Raw genomic sequence first — 18,871 nt, forward strand, 5'->3', positions numbered from 1 at the left:
TTTAACCCCTCTCTTGAACCCCTTCCATCACAGTTGAAACACTCTGCATATGTACGTGTGCCTTCACCGTCTTCCTATTCGCTGCTAAAAGCAAAAAAAAAAAAAACAAACCACCCAAACTATGAAAAAGGTGTTCCAGGAGGAACAGGTGTGCAAAAGTATTCTCATTACTCACTGCCTGCAAGGTAACTGTATAGTACCGTATTAACGTGGATTCTGCAAGTGTTGCTTTCTGAAATACGAAGCACGGGGTACTCATGCTTTCTCCTGTTCCCAAATTGTAATCCCTCCTGGACTGAAACTGCACAAAGACACTGAATAATCACTCCTTCACCAGTTCCCCATTTATCAGCAGTGAGAAAATGCACAGATCCCTGTGCAACTTTCACAAAGTGACCTAAAAATAAAAATTATGTTATGTGCCACATATCACCTTCATTATTACAATTAAGGCTGAGAGAGGGGCTTTTTAAAAAATATTTTCTTTTCTTCCCTCACTAAACAAACCTCTCCCTGCTATAAAGTTCCCAGCACATCTATAGTGTTATATTCATTATGAGTAACACACGTCCTTGTATCACATCAGAAAAGTTCAAGACAATCCTTCATCAGCTGTAGAAACCACAGTGAAACTGTAGGTAGGACTGCTGCACGTCAAGGACTTTCCAGCCTCTGAAAGCAGAACATATAACTGCAGTGGTAACCAGATTGCAATCTCCCCCTGTTACTCAGCTCAGCATGATCTTTGTAGTCTCTCTCAGGGGAAAAACAAAAGAGTTCTTAAAACGTAATACCTTATATAGGTCATTAGACAAGAAAGGACTATTTTCGTCATCTAGTCTGACATCCTATGCTGCAGAGGCTATAGGATGTCCTTGAATTCTTTCCTACCTGTATGTCTTACAGACAGTATTACCTACTTGATTTTGAGGTATCCAGATTATCTCAGTGGCCAGCAAAATAGTCCCATTGGTTAACCAGCCTTATATAACATAAACTAAGCCTGAAATCATTTTTGGGTCCTTGAATCATTGATACCACAACTTCAGAATAACCTTTTTTTTTCTTCTGCTATTAAGATATACAAATAACTATCACCTTTTCCTTCATGTAAAGGTGTTAGAAGGTAAAGAGTATATTACAGTGATGAATACCCATACAGGAACCCAAGGATTATGGTGTTGACACGAAAACGCACACACAATATGAGGAGACTGTGTTTGGGTGCTGTATTGCTCGAAATCAGACCTGTGATCTGAAATACTAGCTACTGAACACCAAATTAAAGATTGGGAAAAAAAAAGAAAATAAGGAGTTCCTGGGAAGAGCATAGCTGTAATACTTGATTACATCCTGTACCGAAGCAGCATTCAATTGATCTAATCTGATAAAGTTAAAATGCTGCAGGCTCACATTTATCTGCTGTTCCTGTTTGAGAGAGATTTGTCTGAGAGATTAAGAGGACCCTGTGAACTTGAAATTGAGTCAATTTCAAAACAAGAGTTGAAAGATTTTTCAGTTTTTTCACATCTTCCTGAGATCCAGACCCCAACCAGTTTTTTAAACTTTCTAAGACTTAAAAAAAAGACTTGTAGAAAAACATTTTTCTACTTGAAAGATGTTTTTTTGAGTTACTCATACCAGCAAGAAGTGAAACCAAGCAGTTAACTAAAGAAAGCAAATGATGGAAAGGACCATGTCAAACATACAAAACCAGCAATGATAAAAATATCTATTTCTCTTTCTAATCACTTCGTTATAGCAGCTACATCCCCAATCCTGCCTGACCTTTTGAGTATGACCAGTGCTGCCTTAAATACTCACATACAAAAAGTGTTCCACAGATGAGGCATCACTCACTCTTCATAAATGCCATGTTTTCAGAGAACAGCATTACTTTTTTTTTTTTTTTTTCCAGTTGCCAGTTTAAGACATTTCGTGCTTGGTAGGAACTATTTAGGCAACTGAATACTTACGTAGACCTTTAGGCCACCTAAGAACAAGCAATGTAAAGTAACTTAAATCGATGGGAGTTGTAGATCTTTTGATCCTCTAAATCTGAGGTCGCTCTTACACCAAAAATATGGACTTTGGTGCACTGCCTTAGGAGCCCAAGTACGGGGCCCCAGTACTCCACGTTCAGCCAAACCAGCCCTGGCAGTAAAAAGCACAAATCTCACTGAATTTAACTTCAGTTGAATTGGTTCAGTGCAGATTTTTAAAAGGCATTAAAGATTTATAACAAAAAATCTGCTCGTTTTTGACTAGCGATTATTTCTTTTCTTGGCCGTTGAATGAATTAATCTTTAACCCATAATCTGTGATCTATCACTCCACAACTTAATTCCTATAGGGAAAAAAAAAAAACACAACACGAGTATGTTGCTCCTCTCTTCAACAAGAAAGTTCATTAACTAAATAACTTGCCTAATTTTCCAGATTTTCCTCCTGAACTTGAAGTAGGTGCTGAAATCCCCCTGATTTCAATAAGAAAGCTTATCTCCAAATTGAGGTATAATTTAGGATATAGCCCAAGGACATGTCTGGATGGGCAGTGCTCCTGCTTGGGCGCCTGGGTTCGGGACTACCTAACTGGTACTCGGCTTTGATTCACAAGCCGAACTGCCCTATGTCCAGACTCATCAGCAGAAAGACAGTGCTCATTAGCTTGGGCACATCTCTGAGCAACAGTGGTTACCCAGCCTCTGGGCTGGAACTCATTTACATCCAGCTCACAGAATAGGCAACGTGAATTTGTTTGCAGCCACCCATGTCGATTTGCCCCCAAGGAGATGAAAACTCAGGACATTTCCTTCACACCGCTATTTTCAGCAAATTATTTTCACACCCAAAACTGGATCAAGCACTTCAGTGTCAAACATGAATACGCTAACATCAGTATGCAAGATCAGGACATACATAGTCAATGTGTAAAAAGGTGAGTGGAAATCTTCTATGGAAGTTTTCTGGCAGTTTTCCAAATGCATAAAAACAAGCAACTTATTCAGTGAGCTGGTGATAATATCAGACAATCCAGTTTTGTTCTTTTGGTGGTTCTTTTTTTTTTTTTTGTTGTTGTTCTAAAACTCTTTAGAGAGCTTTGGGATAGCAAATCTTGTTGTTTGGATATAGAGTAACTATATCCAACTACAGAAATACAACTGTTTTTTACCTGGACAACAAGCAAATTATGAGGAAACAGCTCAAAAGCGTTAATTTCAGCTGTTCTAGATGGTATTTGAGATAGACTCGATTTTCTAGTGTTACTTTCATCAAGCAGATGGAAATGAAATCTAAAACGGAGAATTTTAGGTAGCTTCCCATGAAATCTTCCTTCATTATAGTATGTTCAATATCTGCAGCTCCTCTGCAAAGTTATATAAAATCCACTACGTCCTCTAAAAACACAACATGTTTTGTACGTAACATTAAGATTACTATTAGCAAAGATGGTAGTAAACAAAGGAATACAAAGCCCTGAAGTATGAAGTTGAATGAATCCTATCTTTGATATTACAGGAAAAATACTACTGGTAAGTGGACTCCATTTGCTCTGACTGTGCTACTGTGCTGTTAAAACAAGAGTTTTTAAATCAATTCCAAGTTGCCAGCCAGTACAGATTTGTCTCGAGTGCAAAGACTCGCTGGCACTGTAGAACCGCTGCACTAACTCCTGGTGTATACCATCCCCTAATATGCTCTACAGGAGGTAGTTAAATATGTAATTAACCACCAAAACATCTTGCTTAGAGACATGGCAAAGTCTTCAGCACTTGAAATGAAAGATGCATCTTTATGCTTTCCAGCTCAGCTGGAAGTTAGGGAGTAGGTGCAGGAAAAAAAAAGGGTGAGGTTCAATAGTCCACATTATGCAAGAAGTCATATCAGATATATGTTTTTCTTTAGGCTTTTAACCCATAATACTAACAAAAGCGGGTAGGGAGACTGCAGTGCTTTTTAGTGCACTGAAGACGTGTATTTTCAGAACATCCCATGGTGGCTACTGGTAAATTGCATCAGTTTTCTGTGCAGTTAGCCAAGCATAAGAGAGATCCTGGTGTGAGCTGCACTGACCATCCACCCCATGGCCAAGGTTTAAAGATCTGTCACAAAGCCTCCTTTTTACAGAACACCCAGTGCTCACACTACTGCCCTTTTGCATCACCATGATCAACAAATGGAGGTTTACCGTGAAAGCCTTGGCATGACTGTAAAAATAAAATAAAATACAGTAATCTTCAACTGTGCTTGCTTCATTTACAACAAGGTGAGCATCCTTTGACAAAACACAGGAGAGACTTACAGGAAAAGGTGTGAAATGGTTCTGTCTTTACTGGCACCACTTGAATCGAGAACAAGCACTAACAAGCAATGGCCTTGAGGAATTTACTTGTTGTGTTCCTTTGCCAGCCTCTCCCAGCAGGTGTTGCCATGTGGGGATTTGTACTAGAAAAAAACCAGATGCGCACAGTAGGACGAGAGGAAGGGAGGGGAAGGGACACGTGTGTGTTGGGGGAGCTTTAGATGAAATTAAAATCTGATGATCAATGAAACCAGGTTTGATGGAAAGCCAAAGAACATTTTGCTTTCTAGTTTTTCCACGGAGAAATTCCATTCCCTATAGAACTTCTCATTGCTTATCTCGTTGTGCTATTTTGTGTCCCATCACACCTTTGGGAAATACAATAACATAACAAGTATCATCAATAGCAACTGATAATTATTTGTATTAATCATCAATACAGATGAAATTGGAATCCAAAGATCTGGCTCAACTGAGGTACATTCCTTTTATTTGAACATACCAGTACAATTGTATTCAATGGTTCATCATTATCGTCACAATAGGAAAGGGAAAAGCAAGTAGATTCTTTGCCTGGGCTGGTAATTTTTCATAACAGTTTTGCAAGGCCACATGAAATCAGCTTTTTCAGCCTCTTCTCAATTTGCCAGACTAACACCCCCTAGGCTAACTCAGCCAATGCTTCTTATTTTCCGTTGAGTCATGCTCATACTGATTCATTATGGACAAGCAACTGTTCCAAACTCTACTCTTTCTCAAGAACTGCAAAAGAACTACATGCATACAATGGGGAAAGCTAATGAATGGCACACTCCAAGGCCTAGTCCAGATGCTAACTCCTTGCCACCCTTCCATTCCCTTCTCTCCCTGTAACGGAGTAAAATACAACACCAGAATTAAAAAATATTAACCCTGCTCCTCATGAGACAACCTCTAGCACAGTAAGTTCATCGAAGACATAACACAGGGACAAGACTGAGAGCTCATTAAGTTCCAAAAAATGCAGAAAACACAGTGCATCTTTTCCCCACTTCTGTGCAGAAAGAATTTGCTGCAAGAACCTTAGGCAAAGAAAGTTCATCCTAGAACGATTAATCATCACTGTTATCATCTTCATTTTGTGCTAGCACAGAATGTTTCTTTGATTAACATGCTTGAATTTTTCCTGGAATAAAAGAGATTCAGTGAACTCCTGAACATAATGCTGCTCCTGTTAAAATGACAAGATTTCTGTTGATTTTAATGTAATCTGGATGAAGTCCTTAAGAACTTAAGAACTCGATACCCTAGAGTAAGGAGTAACATGAATAGAAAAAGAATGAAAACTTGCTAAATAGCATTTTAGACTGAACTGGAATAAGTGACTGGACTCTAGCATTATGCTGGAAGTGGTGTAACTGACCAGCTTAGGCCTTACATTACACTAAAACTGCACCTTTCAGAAGAGCTCCATTGGTCTGCACAAGGACAGTGAGGTGGTAAACGTAGGAAAGCTTACTGCTTAACTGCTAGCAAGTAAGTATGGTGCCAAAGTATCTCCACAAATCTGAAAACTACTTGCTTTTTAAAATGAATTTCACTTTTAAAGTGGGAATTGAAGTTCAGGCAGTCAGAGAAATGTCATATAAAAGTGTGTTGATTTGCAGTAAGGTCCTACATGCACTTGCATTCAGCTCGCAAAATGTTAAAGTTTTATGTTCTTACTTTGACTTGAGGGAATGATTTTTTGTTCTTTTCACTGGAAGCACCAGGAAGTCCACCATGTGAAGGCCCTTCGCATACGTATCGGAATCGAAAACCCCTCTGTGGAAATAAAGGAAAAGAAACTTGAAAGCTCTTTAAAAACAAAACTGAAAAAAGACAGCACATACACATGTGCATGAATACACACACACACAACTTGCCCACAAACAGTAGTTACAGCTGCTAGTCCCTGAAATGTTGTCTGAGCAATGGTTGACAAAGCACCACTGAATTGTAGCTCCAGAGAAATTGTCCTATTCTCACTCTTACACATTAGCAACAACCAGATATTCTTTCAGCAAGTGAAGATATTTTGAGGCAGAGATCTATTTACACTCTCAAAACAAGATAAAAATTAAAAGACAGAGGTTGTAAGAACAGTTGCTCTTTCTCCCACAATAGCTGCTAGGTAGAGAGGGTTGCCATCAATCAGGGAAGTACACAGCATCATAGAGAAAAGAGCATGGATGAAACAGAAATCCTTCTTCCTTGTAGGAAAAGCATGGGAAAGCTGTATCCCTGAGAAGAGTCCCGAGGCAGCACAAAAGCTCCAGGGGACATTGAATGATCAAGTAGCAACTGCTCTAGAGTACAAACGTCCTTTGTTATTACAGGAAATTATATTCCCTTTGCTTTACTAAGTAATCTACACTGTACAGAAGATTCACCTCTTAAGCAAATGTATTTGGTAACTTTACTTTGCTATGCTGTTTTATATGGCCCCCATCTTTGGATACTTTTAGACCTACTCCACAGTCCTGCAATTTCTGGCAAAGTCCCTGTCTTACATAGGCCTCCTGATGTGTCTGCTCAAACAGCACCAGGTAAGTGTTGCATCCTTCAAGGATCATTCAGCCTCTAGTAGTAGGCAGCTCTGAATTTGAAGTCTGTATTAGCTGACAGTGAACATGTCTCAAAAAATTACTCTGTAATCATTAGCTTCAACATCTATCTCTCTAAACAAAGCCTTTTCAGTTTAAGAACATATCTCCCAAGCAAATTGAAAGATTTGTCTTTTGTTCGGATGCTGATCAGACAGTGTAATTAATCCTAAATCACATATTTGCCCTCCTAGGGTGACCAAGTAACCAAGTGTATTGCAAGTGAAGTGCCCAACTATGATGAGGTTGAACTCAGAATTGAGTTCAGATTGAGTTCAAGTTGTCCAGAAAGAAAAGCAACTTCCACAGTCATGATGCCAGGGCCAACGCAATCTTTCTTCACCTCTTACGCGTTAGGCCCAACAGGTCCAGCAGACATCCAAGTGGTCTTCCCTAGCCTATTGCCCTTCCTATGGTAGCTGTGTTTTCACACATACAGTCCTACTCTCCTCCATTGTCTCTTTGCTCCTAAAACGAACACAAGCACAGCTCCCTCCCTATGGATCACCCTCATTACCCTGTTATAAATCATCACTCAGCTTGCCACATGCTATTCCACTAAAGAGCTGCTTGTGGAGACGTCACATATGGAAAAGGGTGGTTTCTCTTTAGGTACTACACAATATAGGCTCTGCCATGCAAAGACGTGGCCTAATTTGGGATAATCTCAAACAAGGAAGAGGCAGCATATTCTTCCAAGAGTTCACAGTACATTGCTGTTTCACCTAAGACACTTAAGTGTCGCCTGTTCTCACGTGGATGCTCAAGTATAAAAATGTCCTGAGCGTGTGCCTGAAATAGATGTTCTCTACAGTCCCCTAGAAGAGTGACTGGATTGTGACATGCGTTTGCAAAAGACCAAGCAGAGGACAGAATGGCTTCTAGACAACCATCTACTTAACAGCTGCATAATGTAGGATTTTATGCAACTACGTGGGAGAGGCAAAAAAAAGGGACTTCTTACTGTAACAGCTTAAGGAGGAATACTTGTAATTGCTGATGACACCAGCCAGAAACACTCTGTACTTCAGCTGCATGAATAATAACCAGTGCATTAGGGTGAAACTGACACTATCAGAGCAGCATAAGTGAGCATTCACTACTGAGTCACCAAAAAAAGTTACTTTCAAGTATTTATCTTCATTTGTCTTGGGTTATTCAGAACAGCCAACTGTGATAAAAGGAATCCCAAAGGACAACAGGATTTCTTCATGATGACAGAACACAAGTCAAAACTTCCTGTAACTTCTGGGAATGGAATGAAATGTTTGGATTTTTTTTCTTTCACATCTTTCAAGAAACATGAAACAAATTATAAAAAACTCCCATGATTGGTCTATGAATTTATGTTTCAAAATACTGGGGTACTACAACACTAATTTCTAAGATGACAAGTCTATATTTAGCAAGACATTTTTTAAAACCTTCATTTTTTTTTGGTCTTATGACACTTCCAAAGAGACACAGAGATGAAGACAGAACAAAACAGGAAACGATTTAACTACAAAAGTGAGAGGAAAAACTGCTCATGGTTAAATGCCATATTTGTTATCAAGTTTAACCTCTTCAACCCTTCTCTCTCATCTTAAGACACAGCTTTATTCAAAGCTGAACATAGTGACATAGCTATCTTAAAGATTTTCAAAATGTAGTGTTCTTACCTGTTTTGGCTGCTCAATGATTTGAAGATATGGTCCGTCTGCTAAAATAAAAGAAAGAAGAAGTGTCATAATGCAAATTATATTTTTATTACAATGAAACGTAAGTTACAGGGATAAAATGGATATCCTTGAATGTCTTGAAATTTTTTGAAAGCACCTAAGCATCTTCAGAACTTAAGTAAAATTCTAATAACTAATTTATCAGTCGGGAGTCTGCCACTTGTAACCTTTACCAAGACCACTGGAGTAAGAAGGGATTGATTAAATACCAAAAGCTACTTTTAGCTCAGAGGACCTAAAGGAGCAACTCAGATCATCCGGTTAAGACTCTGAGCATTGAGTAAGAGTGGGATCCTCTTCTTGACACGGATGAGCTGCCTGGCCTTCTTGAGCTAAGGTTAACTTTTGTGTTTAAACCCCTTGGGCTCTAAAGACTATATTCACAAGCCTTGGCCCTGGGGCTTCCTACCAACTAGGTGCTTTTGAAAGCTGAGAGCCAATCAGTAGCTCTGAGGTATGGGAATATAGGAGGAATTCAAGCTGTCTCAACATGTCCTAACAGTCAGAGCTGCTTTAAAAAAATGGAACTGAGGAGACTAAACCATTTACATTCTTTCAATAAATAATTCAGTTTAAATAGCCTTCGAGCAGACCCTAAATCCAATGATAACTCTGTGCCACCAGAGCTCAGAATTAATCACCTCATCCAAAAGAAGCTCCAACTCTGATCAATTGGATTTATTTGCACAGAGAGAAGGAAAGCTCTCTAGGTGGATGGGTGTGAAATGCCTCTTCAAATGCAAGCCATTCCCGAGGCTGAAAACAACAGTTCTGCGAGGTGTAATTTCCTTCCTGTCTCTTGACAAGCGAAGAAGAGGATTTGGGTTTCAATGCTAAAAAATCATTGTTATCAAAGCAGACCCCAAATGACAGCTTCGCTGTGAATACCTGCACAATATATTGCCAGCTATATTCCTGTTGACTTTATGCATCATCACTTATACCCTACTGAAGCTATTCATGCTGAGGAATCTAGGAAGCTCACTGGGACACGTGAAACCTCCAGAAGAGACAAGCTACATCTATACCGCAGGGCCTGCAAGCAAAAAAATCATATTGTGCCTTGCCAGCATCCACGAGAAGGTATGGTCAGCCTCTGAACATCTGCACCACCTGCAAGTACCACGCTATCCAGCGACCTCAACCAGGTAGTACTTGGCTTGGGCACAGAACCACACAATTGCTTCAACTTCAGTGTCGACTAATAATTAAAAGTGGCGGAGGATTAATTCATTTACAGTTTGCAGTATCACTGCGTGTCCTTCTCTGCTCCTCAATACAACTCTAATGAAAGAGACCTTCACGTCCTCAGACAGGACAGTTCTTAACCGATTCCTCTCAAAATGAAAAGTTTTGATAAATATCCTACCAGATAGAATTATTATTTTGCTGTCAAAGTCAGCAAAACTGAATTAACTTCATGCCAAAGGTCCATTGCAAATACCAGTCACAACAATTTCACATAAAAAGATCATTTATTTCCCAAATCCAACACTCTTCCTGTGAAAAAGTAAACAGTGCTACAATTAAAATCTTTGAAGTCATGTAAAGCAACTGCTTCAAGACCATACACATGCTATTTTACACTAGAAATCAGGAAAACATTTGGGGCTTTAGACAGTTTAAAAGATGTAGATTAATTATTTAGTTTTAGTGTGGTTTTATGCTCTTTTTTTCTGACTGTAACATGGAGTCAAGATGAGTAAGGTTGAGTTTAAGCATGATACTGGTACTTGAATGTAAGGCCGCTGTTCACAGACCTCTAACTCTCCCCCCATGCATTAGGCACCTACAATTTTATACTTGAACAATCCAGAGGCCCCGTATCTTCTGGGCACTGGCAGAAGCAATTCACTTTAAATACAACCGCGTAGCTCAACTCTCAACCAAGCCTCCAGGTCAGGACCTGCCAAGCAGTTGTTCTTCGGCTGTTTTCCCCTTAGGAATTCACTTTCAAGGCATATACTTGTGATTAGAATCGGCACAAACCCTTACTGCTCCCTCTTAAGCACGAGCCAGAAAAACAAAGTGCTCTTTTATACAAAAGCTACTACGTGGTTCCAGCAGTCCCCCAGGATGCAGCAGAACCAGGTTCGAGACTTTCCTCTGCACGAGGAATTTGAAGTCCTAAGAGAGGGATTTCCATTATATTGGCCTAGGGGAAAGCTCAAAGGGAATTCTTTGTACTACTGAGATGGTTTCACCTTGCATGGCATTTGTGAAAACTCTGGAAAATGGAAAACTTAGGACCGTAGTACTAATGCCCCCCTTGGAAAAAAATAATATATATATATATAAAGCATAAAAATATATAAAAATTAAAGTATTTTACATACCAATACTAAAAAAGTGCAAAAAAGGGTGCAGTCTGCTAACATTAATCAGTGATAATAGTCATAAAAAAGAGAAAATGTTCGGTTAATGTCTAAGTAATTCTCTGGTACAGCATTTGAAGCAGATGTGAGTAAGTGGACAGAGAAGGCACACTAATGCAAGGCACTTGATTATACCAGAAATGCTATTTAGAAATAAAGCAGAAATATTACAGGTAACTTTCAAGTCTAAGTGACATATTACTTTGACTATGAAAAGGATTTTGCTTCGCAAAAGGTCTCATCCAGCTGTCTTCCCTGGGCTCTGAGCACTTTCCAGAAGTACGTTTGAGAGACAGCCTAACATTTGCCGTGTGGTCCCTTCTCTGTCTCTTCTTTTCCCTCTCTCAGATCTTTTCCCCAGGAGGGGGAATGTGGAATAAAGCAAGGTGTTTATTCGACGAGGTTTGTGATGACCTTTTGCACCTCTGTTCTCGGCTGTTCAAGCTGTTGGTGAGGAACCCCCCTTTAAGAGTTACACAAGCAGAAGAAACGCTACCAAAGACGCAGCTTGAGCTCCACGTTTGCCCCAGAGAGGCTGAAGCAGCACACAGTCACGGAGTTGGCCTCCGCACAGGGATGACTCCCACAGCTGCCAAGAGCTGAGTTTTGACACGAGACTGCTCATGACTTGCCTGGCACTGCTGCACAACCAGGAGGGCTACGAACGGCAACTCGGTCATGCAGTCCTCCGGCCTGGAGGGGGTTTGGTGCAGAACGCCACATCCTGATACTCTTCAGCGCTTCCTTTTCTGCCTTCTCGCCTCGCTTGCCACAGGCCAGCTCACATCCCGCTGCCTCCCCTCCAGCCTGAGTCACAGTCGCACTTCCCCACGTCTTCTCCAACTGCTACATTTCTTCATTTTCCTTCCTGTCTGAGTCAGAGGCCCTCCTGCATCTTGACACTCCCACCGCTTACATTCTTTCTTCCTCTTGACAGGCCTCACCCTGCACACACAATTCCCAAAGGAGCACCCGCTGAAGCGTGCTCTTTCCACCACAGCCAAGTCCAGGGTTTGTGAGGTTGGGAGGATACAAGCAGCTGTAATCGTGTGCTGTCTTACCCCGTGGATATGGATGAAACCACTCTCGGCCTCTAGGTCTTGGTTATAAAACCCAATACCAACTCTCTTGTGTCCGTCCTGGAAGTGGTACCTTGCTGCTAAAAGCTCAGACTCCAGATCTAGTCTCTTCTCCTTCCTTAAGGCCCGTTGTAGACATAGATCTGTTAGAGCAGGTCTGTGGCAGAGGAGAGCCACGAGGATGATCAGAGGGCTAGAGCACCTCTCCTGTGAAGGCAGTATCTAAAGGGGATCTCCAGGAAAGCTGGGGAGGAACCCTTTGTCAAGGTGATAGTGATAAGGCAAGGGGGAATGGTTTTAAGCTAGAAGAGGGGAGATTTAGATTAGATATTAGGAAGAAATTTTTTACTCAAAGGGTGTGAGGCACTGGAACAGGCTGCCCAGAGAAGCTGGGGATGCACCGTGTGGCTTAACCCAGCAGGCAGCTAAGCACCACACAGCCATCCTCTCACTCCCCTGAGCGTCATCAGGGAGAGTACAAGGAAAAAGTACCAGAACTCGTGGGTTGAGATAAGAACAGTTTGATAAGAAAGGGGAAAAAAAGAAAAAAAAAAAAGAATTAAAATCCCAAGTGATGCACAACGCAACTGCTCACCAGATGCCAACTGATGCCCCCAGCCAGTCCCTCAGCAGCATCCGCCTCCCCCCAGCCATTTCCCCCAGTTTTATTTTCAACATGATGCTATGTGTACCCCCAGCCTCCTCGCTGGCAGGGCAGTATGAGAAGCCAAAAATCCCTGACTCAGTGTAAGCACTGCTCAGCAACAGCTAAAAACATTGATGCGTTATCAGCATTATTCTCATCCTAAATCCCAAACGTGGCAACATATCAGCTACTAGGAAGATTAGGAAAATTAACTCTATATCAACCAAAACCGGGACACTCCATCCCTAGAGGCATTCGAGGTCAGGCTGGATGGGGCTTTGAGCAACCTGGAGTGGTGGGAGGTGTCCCTGCCCACGGCAGGGGTTGGAATGAGATGGTCTTTAAGGTCCCTTCCAACCCAAACCATTCTGTGATTCATAAATCCTCCCCCTCAGGGATCTACCCTTACAGGAAGGCTCTGCAGAATTTTAAGTGTGATATTTAAAGCAAGATGTTTAAAGAAAGCAGCACATGGGCTTTGCTTAACCCGTTTCCTCCCCCATTTCACTCTTCAGAAGATCTAGAAAAAAACACCAAAAGCTGTAGGCAATTCTGCCTGTGCTTATGAGGACTATGGCTGCTGCCGTGGCACCGGGAAATGAACACCCATCTCATTTTTGCTGATGGTCAGGCTTCCCTGAATCTCCCACTAAGAATAACTTTCTCTTTGAGAAAATACGAAATAAAGTTTCTTCTTCTTCTTTTTTTTTTTTTAAAAAAGGGCATGCTTTATCCTTCTATACCTTTCCCAGTTCTCAACAGCAAGCATTGCAGAATGTTGGGCAGAGGAGGTTAAATAAATACAAGAAAACGTAATTTGAGCAGCCTTTTCAGCTGCTGATGGTCCTGCTTCAACTTCACATGCTTAGTCTGACTAGAAAATAAATAAAAAAATAAATAAATAAAAACAAATAACAACTGAGTGTCAATGGCTAGTTAGACGGGAGCCCGTAACAAACAAAATAAGTGACCAGTTCCCCCAAACACCCCTATCTCTCCCCCCCGGCCTGAGTACTCTGCAATATGGTTGTAGATGGTCTTGTATAATCAGGAGTAAGAAAGAAACACCTAAAATCATAAAATACTTTGCTAAGAGTTCTGCCCATGTCTTCTCCACTTTCAGGCCCCACTTTATCCCTCCACTACACAGTGGACATCAGACTGCTGCATATCTGCTTTTACAGTGCCTTAATACATGCTCTTTCCATCCCCTACACCATCAAGGGTTAGTACCTTCCCAAGAAGCCAAAGAACCTGCTGACTTCATGCCACACCATGCCTGCTACTGGGGGTATTTTAAACACACAGCTTGGTCCTACAGCTTGTGCTATTACGGTAGTTGTTATAAATATAACCTTTTTTCTCCCGAGGTACACAGAGACCACTTCTCCTTCTAGTTTTAAATGTAAATGTAGAACTTGAACCAAGTAACTACCTACTACAGGTTTAGAGCCCAAATAACCAAGCACTGACTGTAATTTTTACTTAAAACTGATATATGTGAGGCAGAGAAAAAAGTGGGTAGAGAGATTTGAGCACTGACAAATGCAAAGAGAAAATCCTTGCCCCGTCGCCTCAAAGGTTTTCCAGTATTACTGTAAATATTAATGTAACAGCAGAACATCTATCAGTAGAAAGTCCCCAAATTCCCCAGCTGTTTGTTGATTCACCTACACTGGCATGATACGGCAATTCAGTTATACATTGAAACTGCCTGCCAATGCAATACGTCTGACAATGCGCATTTGTGAACGTAGAGATTGAAAGATGCAGGCACCACACCAAATCATGAGCAATAATTAATGTCCTTGGATCTTTGTGTTTAAATCATCCAATTGTACTAAACAAAAATCCTTTTTAGAACGCTTGTTTCACCTTCTCTGTATCTTGACTGGAAGTACTTTTGGAAAATCCCACTTGAATTTGTAACTGGTCTTGTTGTATAGAAAGAAATTGCTAGTTCCTGCTTAGAAACAACCAGAACATAATATATAAATTATTATATTACATTATAACTAAAGAGCTAGCTATCAATACACCATAGTTTCAAGCAGGGGAGGAAGTAAGTATTACAGTGATAGTACTCAAGAAACAAAATCAGTAGATAGCATTGAATTGACAACCTTTTCTGAAATTTATGATCGAGCCTTTGTTTGTAATAATTTGAAATCCACACTTCTTAATTAAACCCCAGTTTGTACACAGGGAACGTGCCACCTGTATTTCAGCAGCAGACAAGAGCAGTGCCGTAAAAAAAAAAAAGAAAGAAAAAAAGGCAGTTTCTAAGTAATTTTGTGAATAAAGGACACAGCTAGACTTAGACTTAAGAGAGTTTTCTGTGAGTCTAGATCCCAGTGAATTCTTGACTCCCCAACATGACTTTAAAAACAGCTGTTTTCTAGTTTAGACAGGACATAGATATCTGAAAATCAGTTTTATATACCTGAATAATTTGTATGGAATGAACCTGGCATGAAGAGTACAAAGTAAGCTTACATAGTATGTGTAAAAAAGATATCATTCTGGGGAAATCAGAATTCCAATAACCTTATTCATTCCTTAGAAACTCTGGGAGAACAGTGAAAAAAAAAAAAGCCCTTGGTATATAACTTACAAGCCCTTTAATCTTACACAGATGAATCTTACTGTACAATTATACTGCCTTAATATAAACAGTGCAAACAAATGATTGCAACATTCATTTGCTGGATGCCTGTCCATATTTGTCAAGAGCTTTGCTCATCAGAACATTTTTATCTTGAAACAAAATTATCTGTACCATATGTGCCTCTTGATCCTTCCTCGCTAATGTTCAGTCAAGAAAACTTGAAGTATGGTTTAAACCAGGAAGCACTAAAACAGTAAACATGCCTTTATTTTTCAATCAGCATTTATTTTTATGTTAAAGTGGAATTTTACTCATGAAACGAAAGGCTAATTGTTTATTTCATTCTACCCTTTACATCTTTGCTGCTGTCAAGTGTATCCAATATATTAAAAAAAAGCAAAAACACAAAAGGTATTTGCTCTTTCAATAAAATAAAGCCATCTGCAATATAGAAGATACTACTGACATCCTTATACAACCGACTCGAACAGGTCAAATTGACAAGAGAAAGTTGCCACGTTAAAAAACATTAATAACTATACTGGAGATAATAAATCAAGAAAAAACTCATATAGGTCCCATCTCCTTTGCAATCAACCATTTTAATAAATTAAGCAGGAGAAAAATAGGATTTTCTAAATTCAAGCAAAATTAATAAAGAAATTTAATATGCGAAACCAGACCTAAATTGACCAAGTAGCTAATACTGGCTGAGATATAACCCACATATTTGATATTCTTGTTCTGGAACTATACTAGAAGAACTGCTTATCAGGCTTTTGCAGAACACATTTTGGTTATTTTCAGTGTTCGGTTGCAAAATTTGACTCTGAACTTTCAAACTGGTGTTATTATTCAGGAAGTTGTCAGGTACTTTTAATACCAGACAGCCACAGTACAGGAAACAGAGAAGTCACCGAGAAGGAAAAACACATTCGAATGGTACAGGAAGTTGAATACACTCTACTTTTTATTAGTGAAAAACAAGCACCTTAAGAATTATTACAAAAAACGTTCGAGAGGAAAAAAAAAGTACATATTGTACTCTGCAAACTCGCAATGCAAACATTAGAGGTCACTGATGATGCAAATTAAAAAAATAAATTAAGAGGTCACTCAAAGCTCTTTGGTCACTCAAATCGTTTAACTGATTGAAACTTTCAGTTTCTGTACGAGTCAAATGAAAATCACTTTGTCTCACTCTTGAAACTTTCATGAGGGTAAGTAAGAGATGCTCGAAGGTTTAATACAAAGTCAATCCAACATTAGTCTGGTTGACAACTTTGTACATAGTATTAAGAAATACAATAGTGTAAACAAAGCAATCTGTGACAAGAACTCCACACAAAAGAAAAACAAAACTGGAAGAAACAGCATGAAAATAGCACAATCCGATAGCAGCAGTTCCTACCTGTTCGTAGTGGTAAGTCTGAAGTAATGTAACCCGTATTATTAAATATTGTATTCATTCCCATGAACTGGTCCATTGCAAACATCTATATTGAAAAAGAGTATACTCTTCATTACTACACACATAAACAGTTTCATAAAGTAACTTTCAGCAAAGAACTTCAAAGTTTGCTGCAAATATTCCGGCTCCAATAAGTAAACATTTTGTATCTAGTTTATTTCTGCTGGCAAGAGCAGTGCCAGCAAAGTTGATGGTAGGGACAATATTTCACAAATATTACATGACTGCACTGAGCTCAGCACAATTTCTAAGCATGCATTTTACTTACATGCACTAACAGCTGTTTGTTCAAAAGATCTTCGAGGCCAAATTCTGAAAATGTGACCTTAGACGTCTTGCGCAAGGGCCTTGTTGAGAGCCACGTGAGTTTTCATTTCAACTTCTGTGATAAAACCCCACCAGACTACATTCCTTATTCAAATACATTTACAAACTCTAATGCAAGAACACAATATGCCCTGGCTAAATTGCAATTTTTGTTTTGAACATAGACATGTCTTAATCCACTGAAATGTTGTCGAGTATAAATCTTCTAAAGTGGAGCAAGCACAAAAGAGAAAATCATCTATTTTTGGAAATTAAGGTGAGGAGAAATGATCTGTTCTTCATCCAGATAAAATTCTCACAATTAAATCACAAAATGACCTAGTAAGATCTGGAAGAATGGCTGAAGAGCCAGACCTTCTGATCTGTGCAAGTGAAGGGACATTTTAGTCATCAGTATGAATGCAAATCTCACCAAAAATGATATAAAGCGGCTTTTTAGGGCATAAGGGGCCTCATTTTCAGATCACGTCCAATGCCCACAACAGAAAGAATTTCAGAACAAGTGTCCCAGGCAGATAGGGCATAGAAATGAGCATGGTTTTCAACTGCTTCTTGCAAACAGGCCTGGCTTTCCTTCTCACTTTAGCCATTTCACTGGTGACAAGGTACTTCACAGATCATGTAAAGGCCAGCTTAGAGACAAAAATAAAAGCTAGATTCCCCTCAAATCTGATTTCTGCCAATAGCTGAATGCATTTAAATGTAGATGTTTTGAGGTCTAGGAAATGACAGAACAGCACAACAGGAAGGCAACACAGAGAGCTAGAACAGAATACAGGGATACTGAAAATACACAAAGATAATGCACTTACTTGGGGATCTGACACTCCCATAATGTAGGGATCTTCTCCTGCCATTTTAAGTCCTGAAACACAAAAACACAAGAAGAATGTTCAGAACTCTCATTTTTTTCACAGTGGAGCAATTGAGAAGGATGAAAGACTGTTAGAGCTACAAGGTCCATCTCTGACCCATCCTGATTTACCTGCAACATTAATGATTTCTAAAATACCCCTAAAATTCCCCAGTATTTGCAAGGGTTAGGGACAAGAGATGCTACAGAGAGGGTCCTCCATTGCCTGCTCCCAAGCAACTCAAAACTCCTGGCATCAAAGTCCCGAAGTCGACATTTACTGCAACTTCATTTAAATTAGGAATTAATTTGTTTCTGTCTTTACCCTGGCTATTCTTTTGTTGGAGTTCAGGCAGAATCATCATCATAGCTCAGCAAAAACAGCACTCTGCATTTTTATACAATAAGACAACATCAGAGCATTAATGAATTGTTTCTTGTAAAGTACTGCTAAATACAAGATTAGGATCCCCAAGAAAGAACATTCAGTATCTTTTTCTTTAAATAAATTAAAAAAAAAAGAGTCAAACATTGACTAATTTTAACACCTTTATTTCCTGAGGTCCACAAGTGCTTGGCACCAAAAAATCCTTAGTGCTGACAGTGATAATTATGACTGTAAAACATACATAACCCTCCTCTCACGGGTCTTGCTGGACCAGTGGGAAATTGTAGCCTGCCTTATCTTTCCAGGGGACATAATGGCAAGCCAGTAGCAGAATCTGGAATTTTTCTTAGGAATTTTCTAGGTCTATTATAAAAGATAAGTGTTATTTCCCTGTGTGTAAATATTATTGAAAGAATCACAATTTCATTTGTGTTGATCTTACTGAAAAGGGCTCTCCAAGGGCATATCTGAAAATA

The 18,871-nt window shown here is 39.7% G+C and overlaps 1 protein-coding gene across 1 annotated transcript in view; it reads right to left on the reverse strand.

Annotated features, from left to right (window-relative positions):
- Nucleotides 1-18,871, reverse strand: part of NFKB1 (nuclear factor kappa B subunit 1) — a 57,972-nt gene that overhangs the window by 27,775 nt on the left and 11,326 nt on the right. Inside the window, exons 2-5 of the mRNA XM_084286076.1 lie at nt 17,967-18,019; nt 16,768-16,852; nt 8,589-8,629; nt 6,008-6,106 (exon numbers count right to left, since the gene is read on the reverse strand). Coding sequence (XP_084142202.1) covers nt 6,008-6,106; nt 8,589-8,629; nt 16,768-16,852; nt 17,967-18,011 — 270 coding nt within the window. The 5' untranslated portion in view covers nt 18,012-18,019. The remainder of the gene's footprint in view (nt 1-6,007; nt 6,107-8,588; nt 8,630-16,767; nt 16,853-17,966; nt 18,020-18,871) is intronic.

The sequence above is a fragment of the Netta rufina genome, assembly GCF_964035555.1.
Source record: "Netta rufina genome assembly, chromosome: 4".
Taxonomy (NCBI): Eukaryota; Metazoa; Chordata; class Aves; order Anseriformes; family Anatidae; genus Netta; species Netta rufina.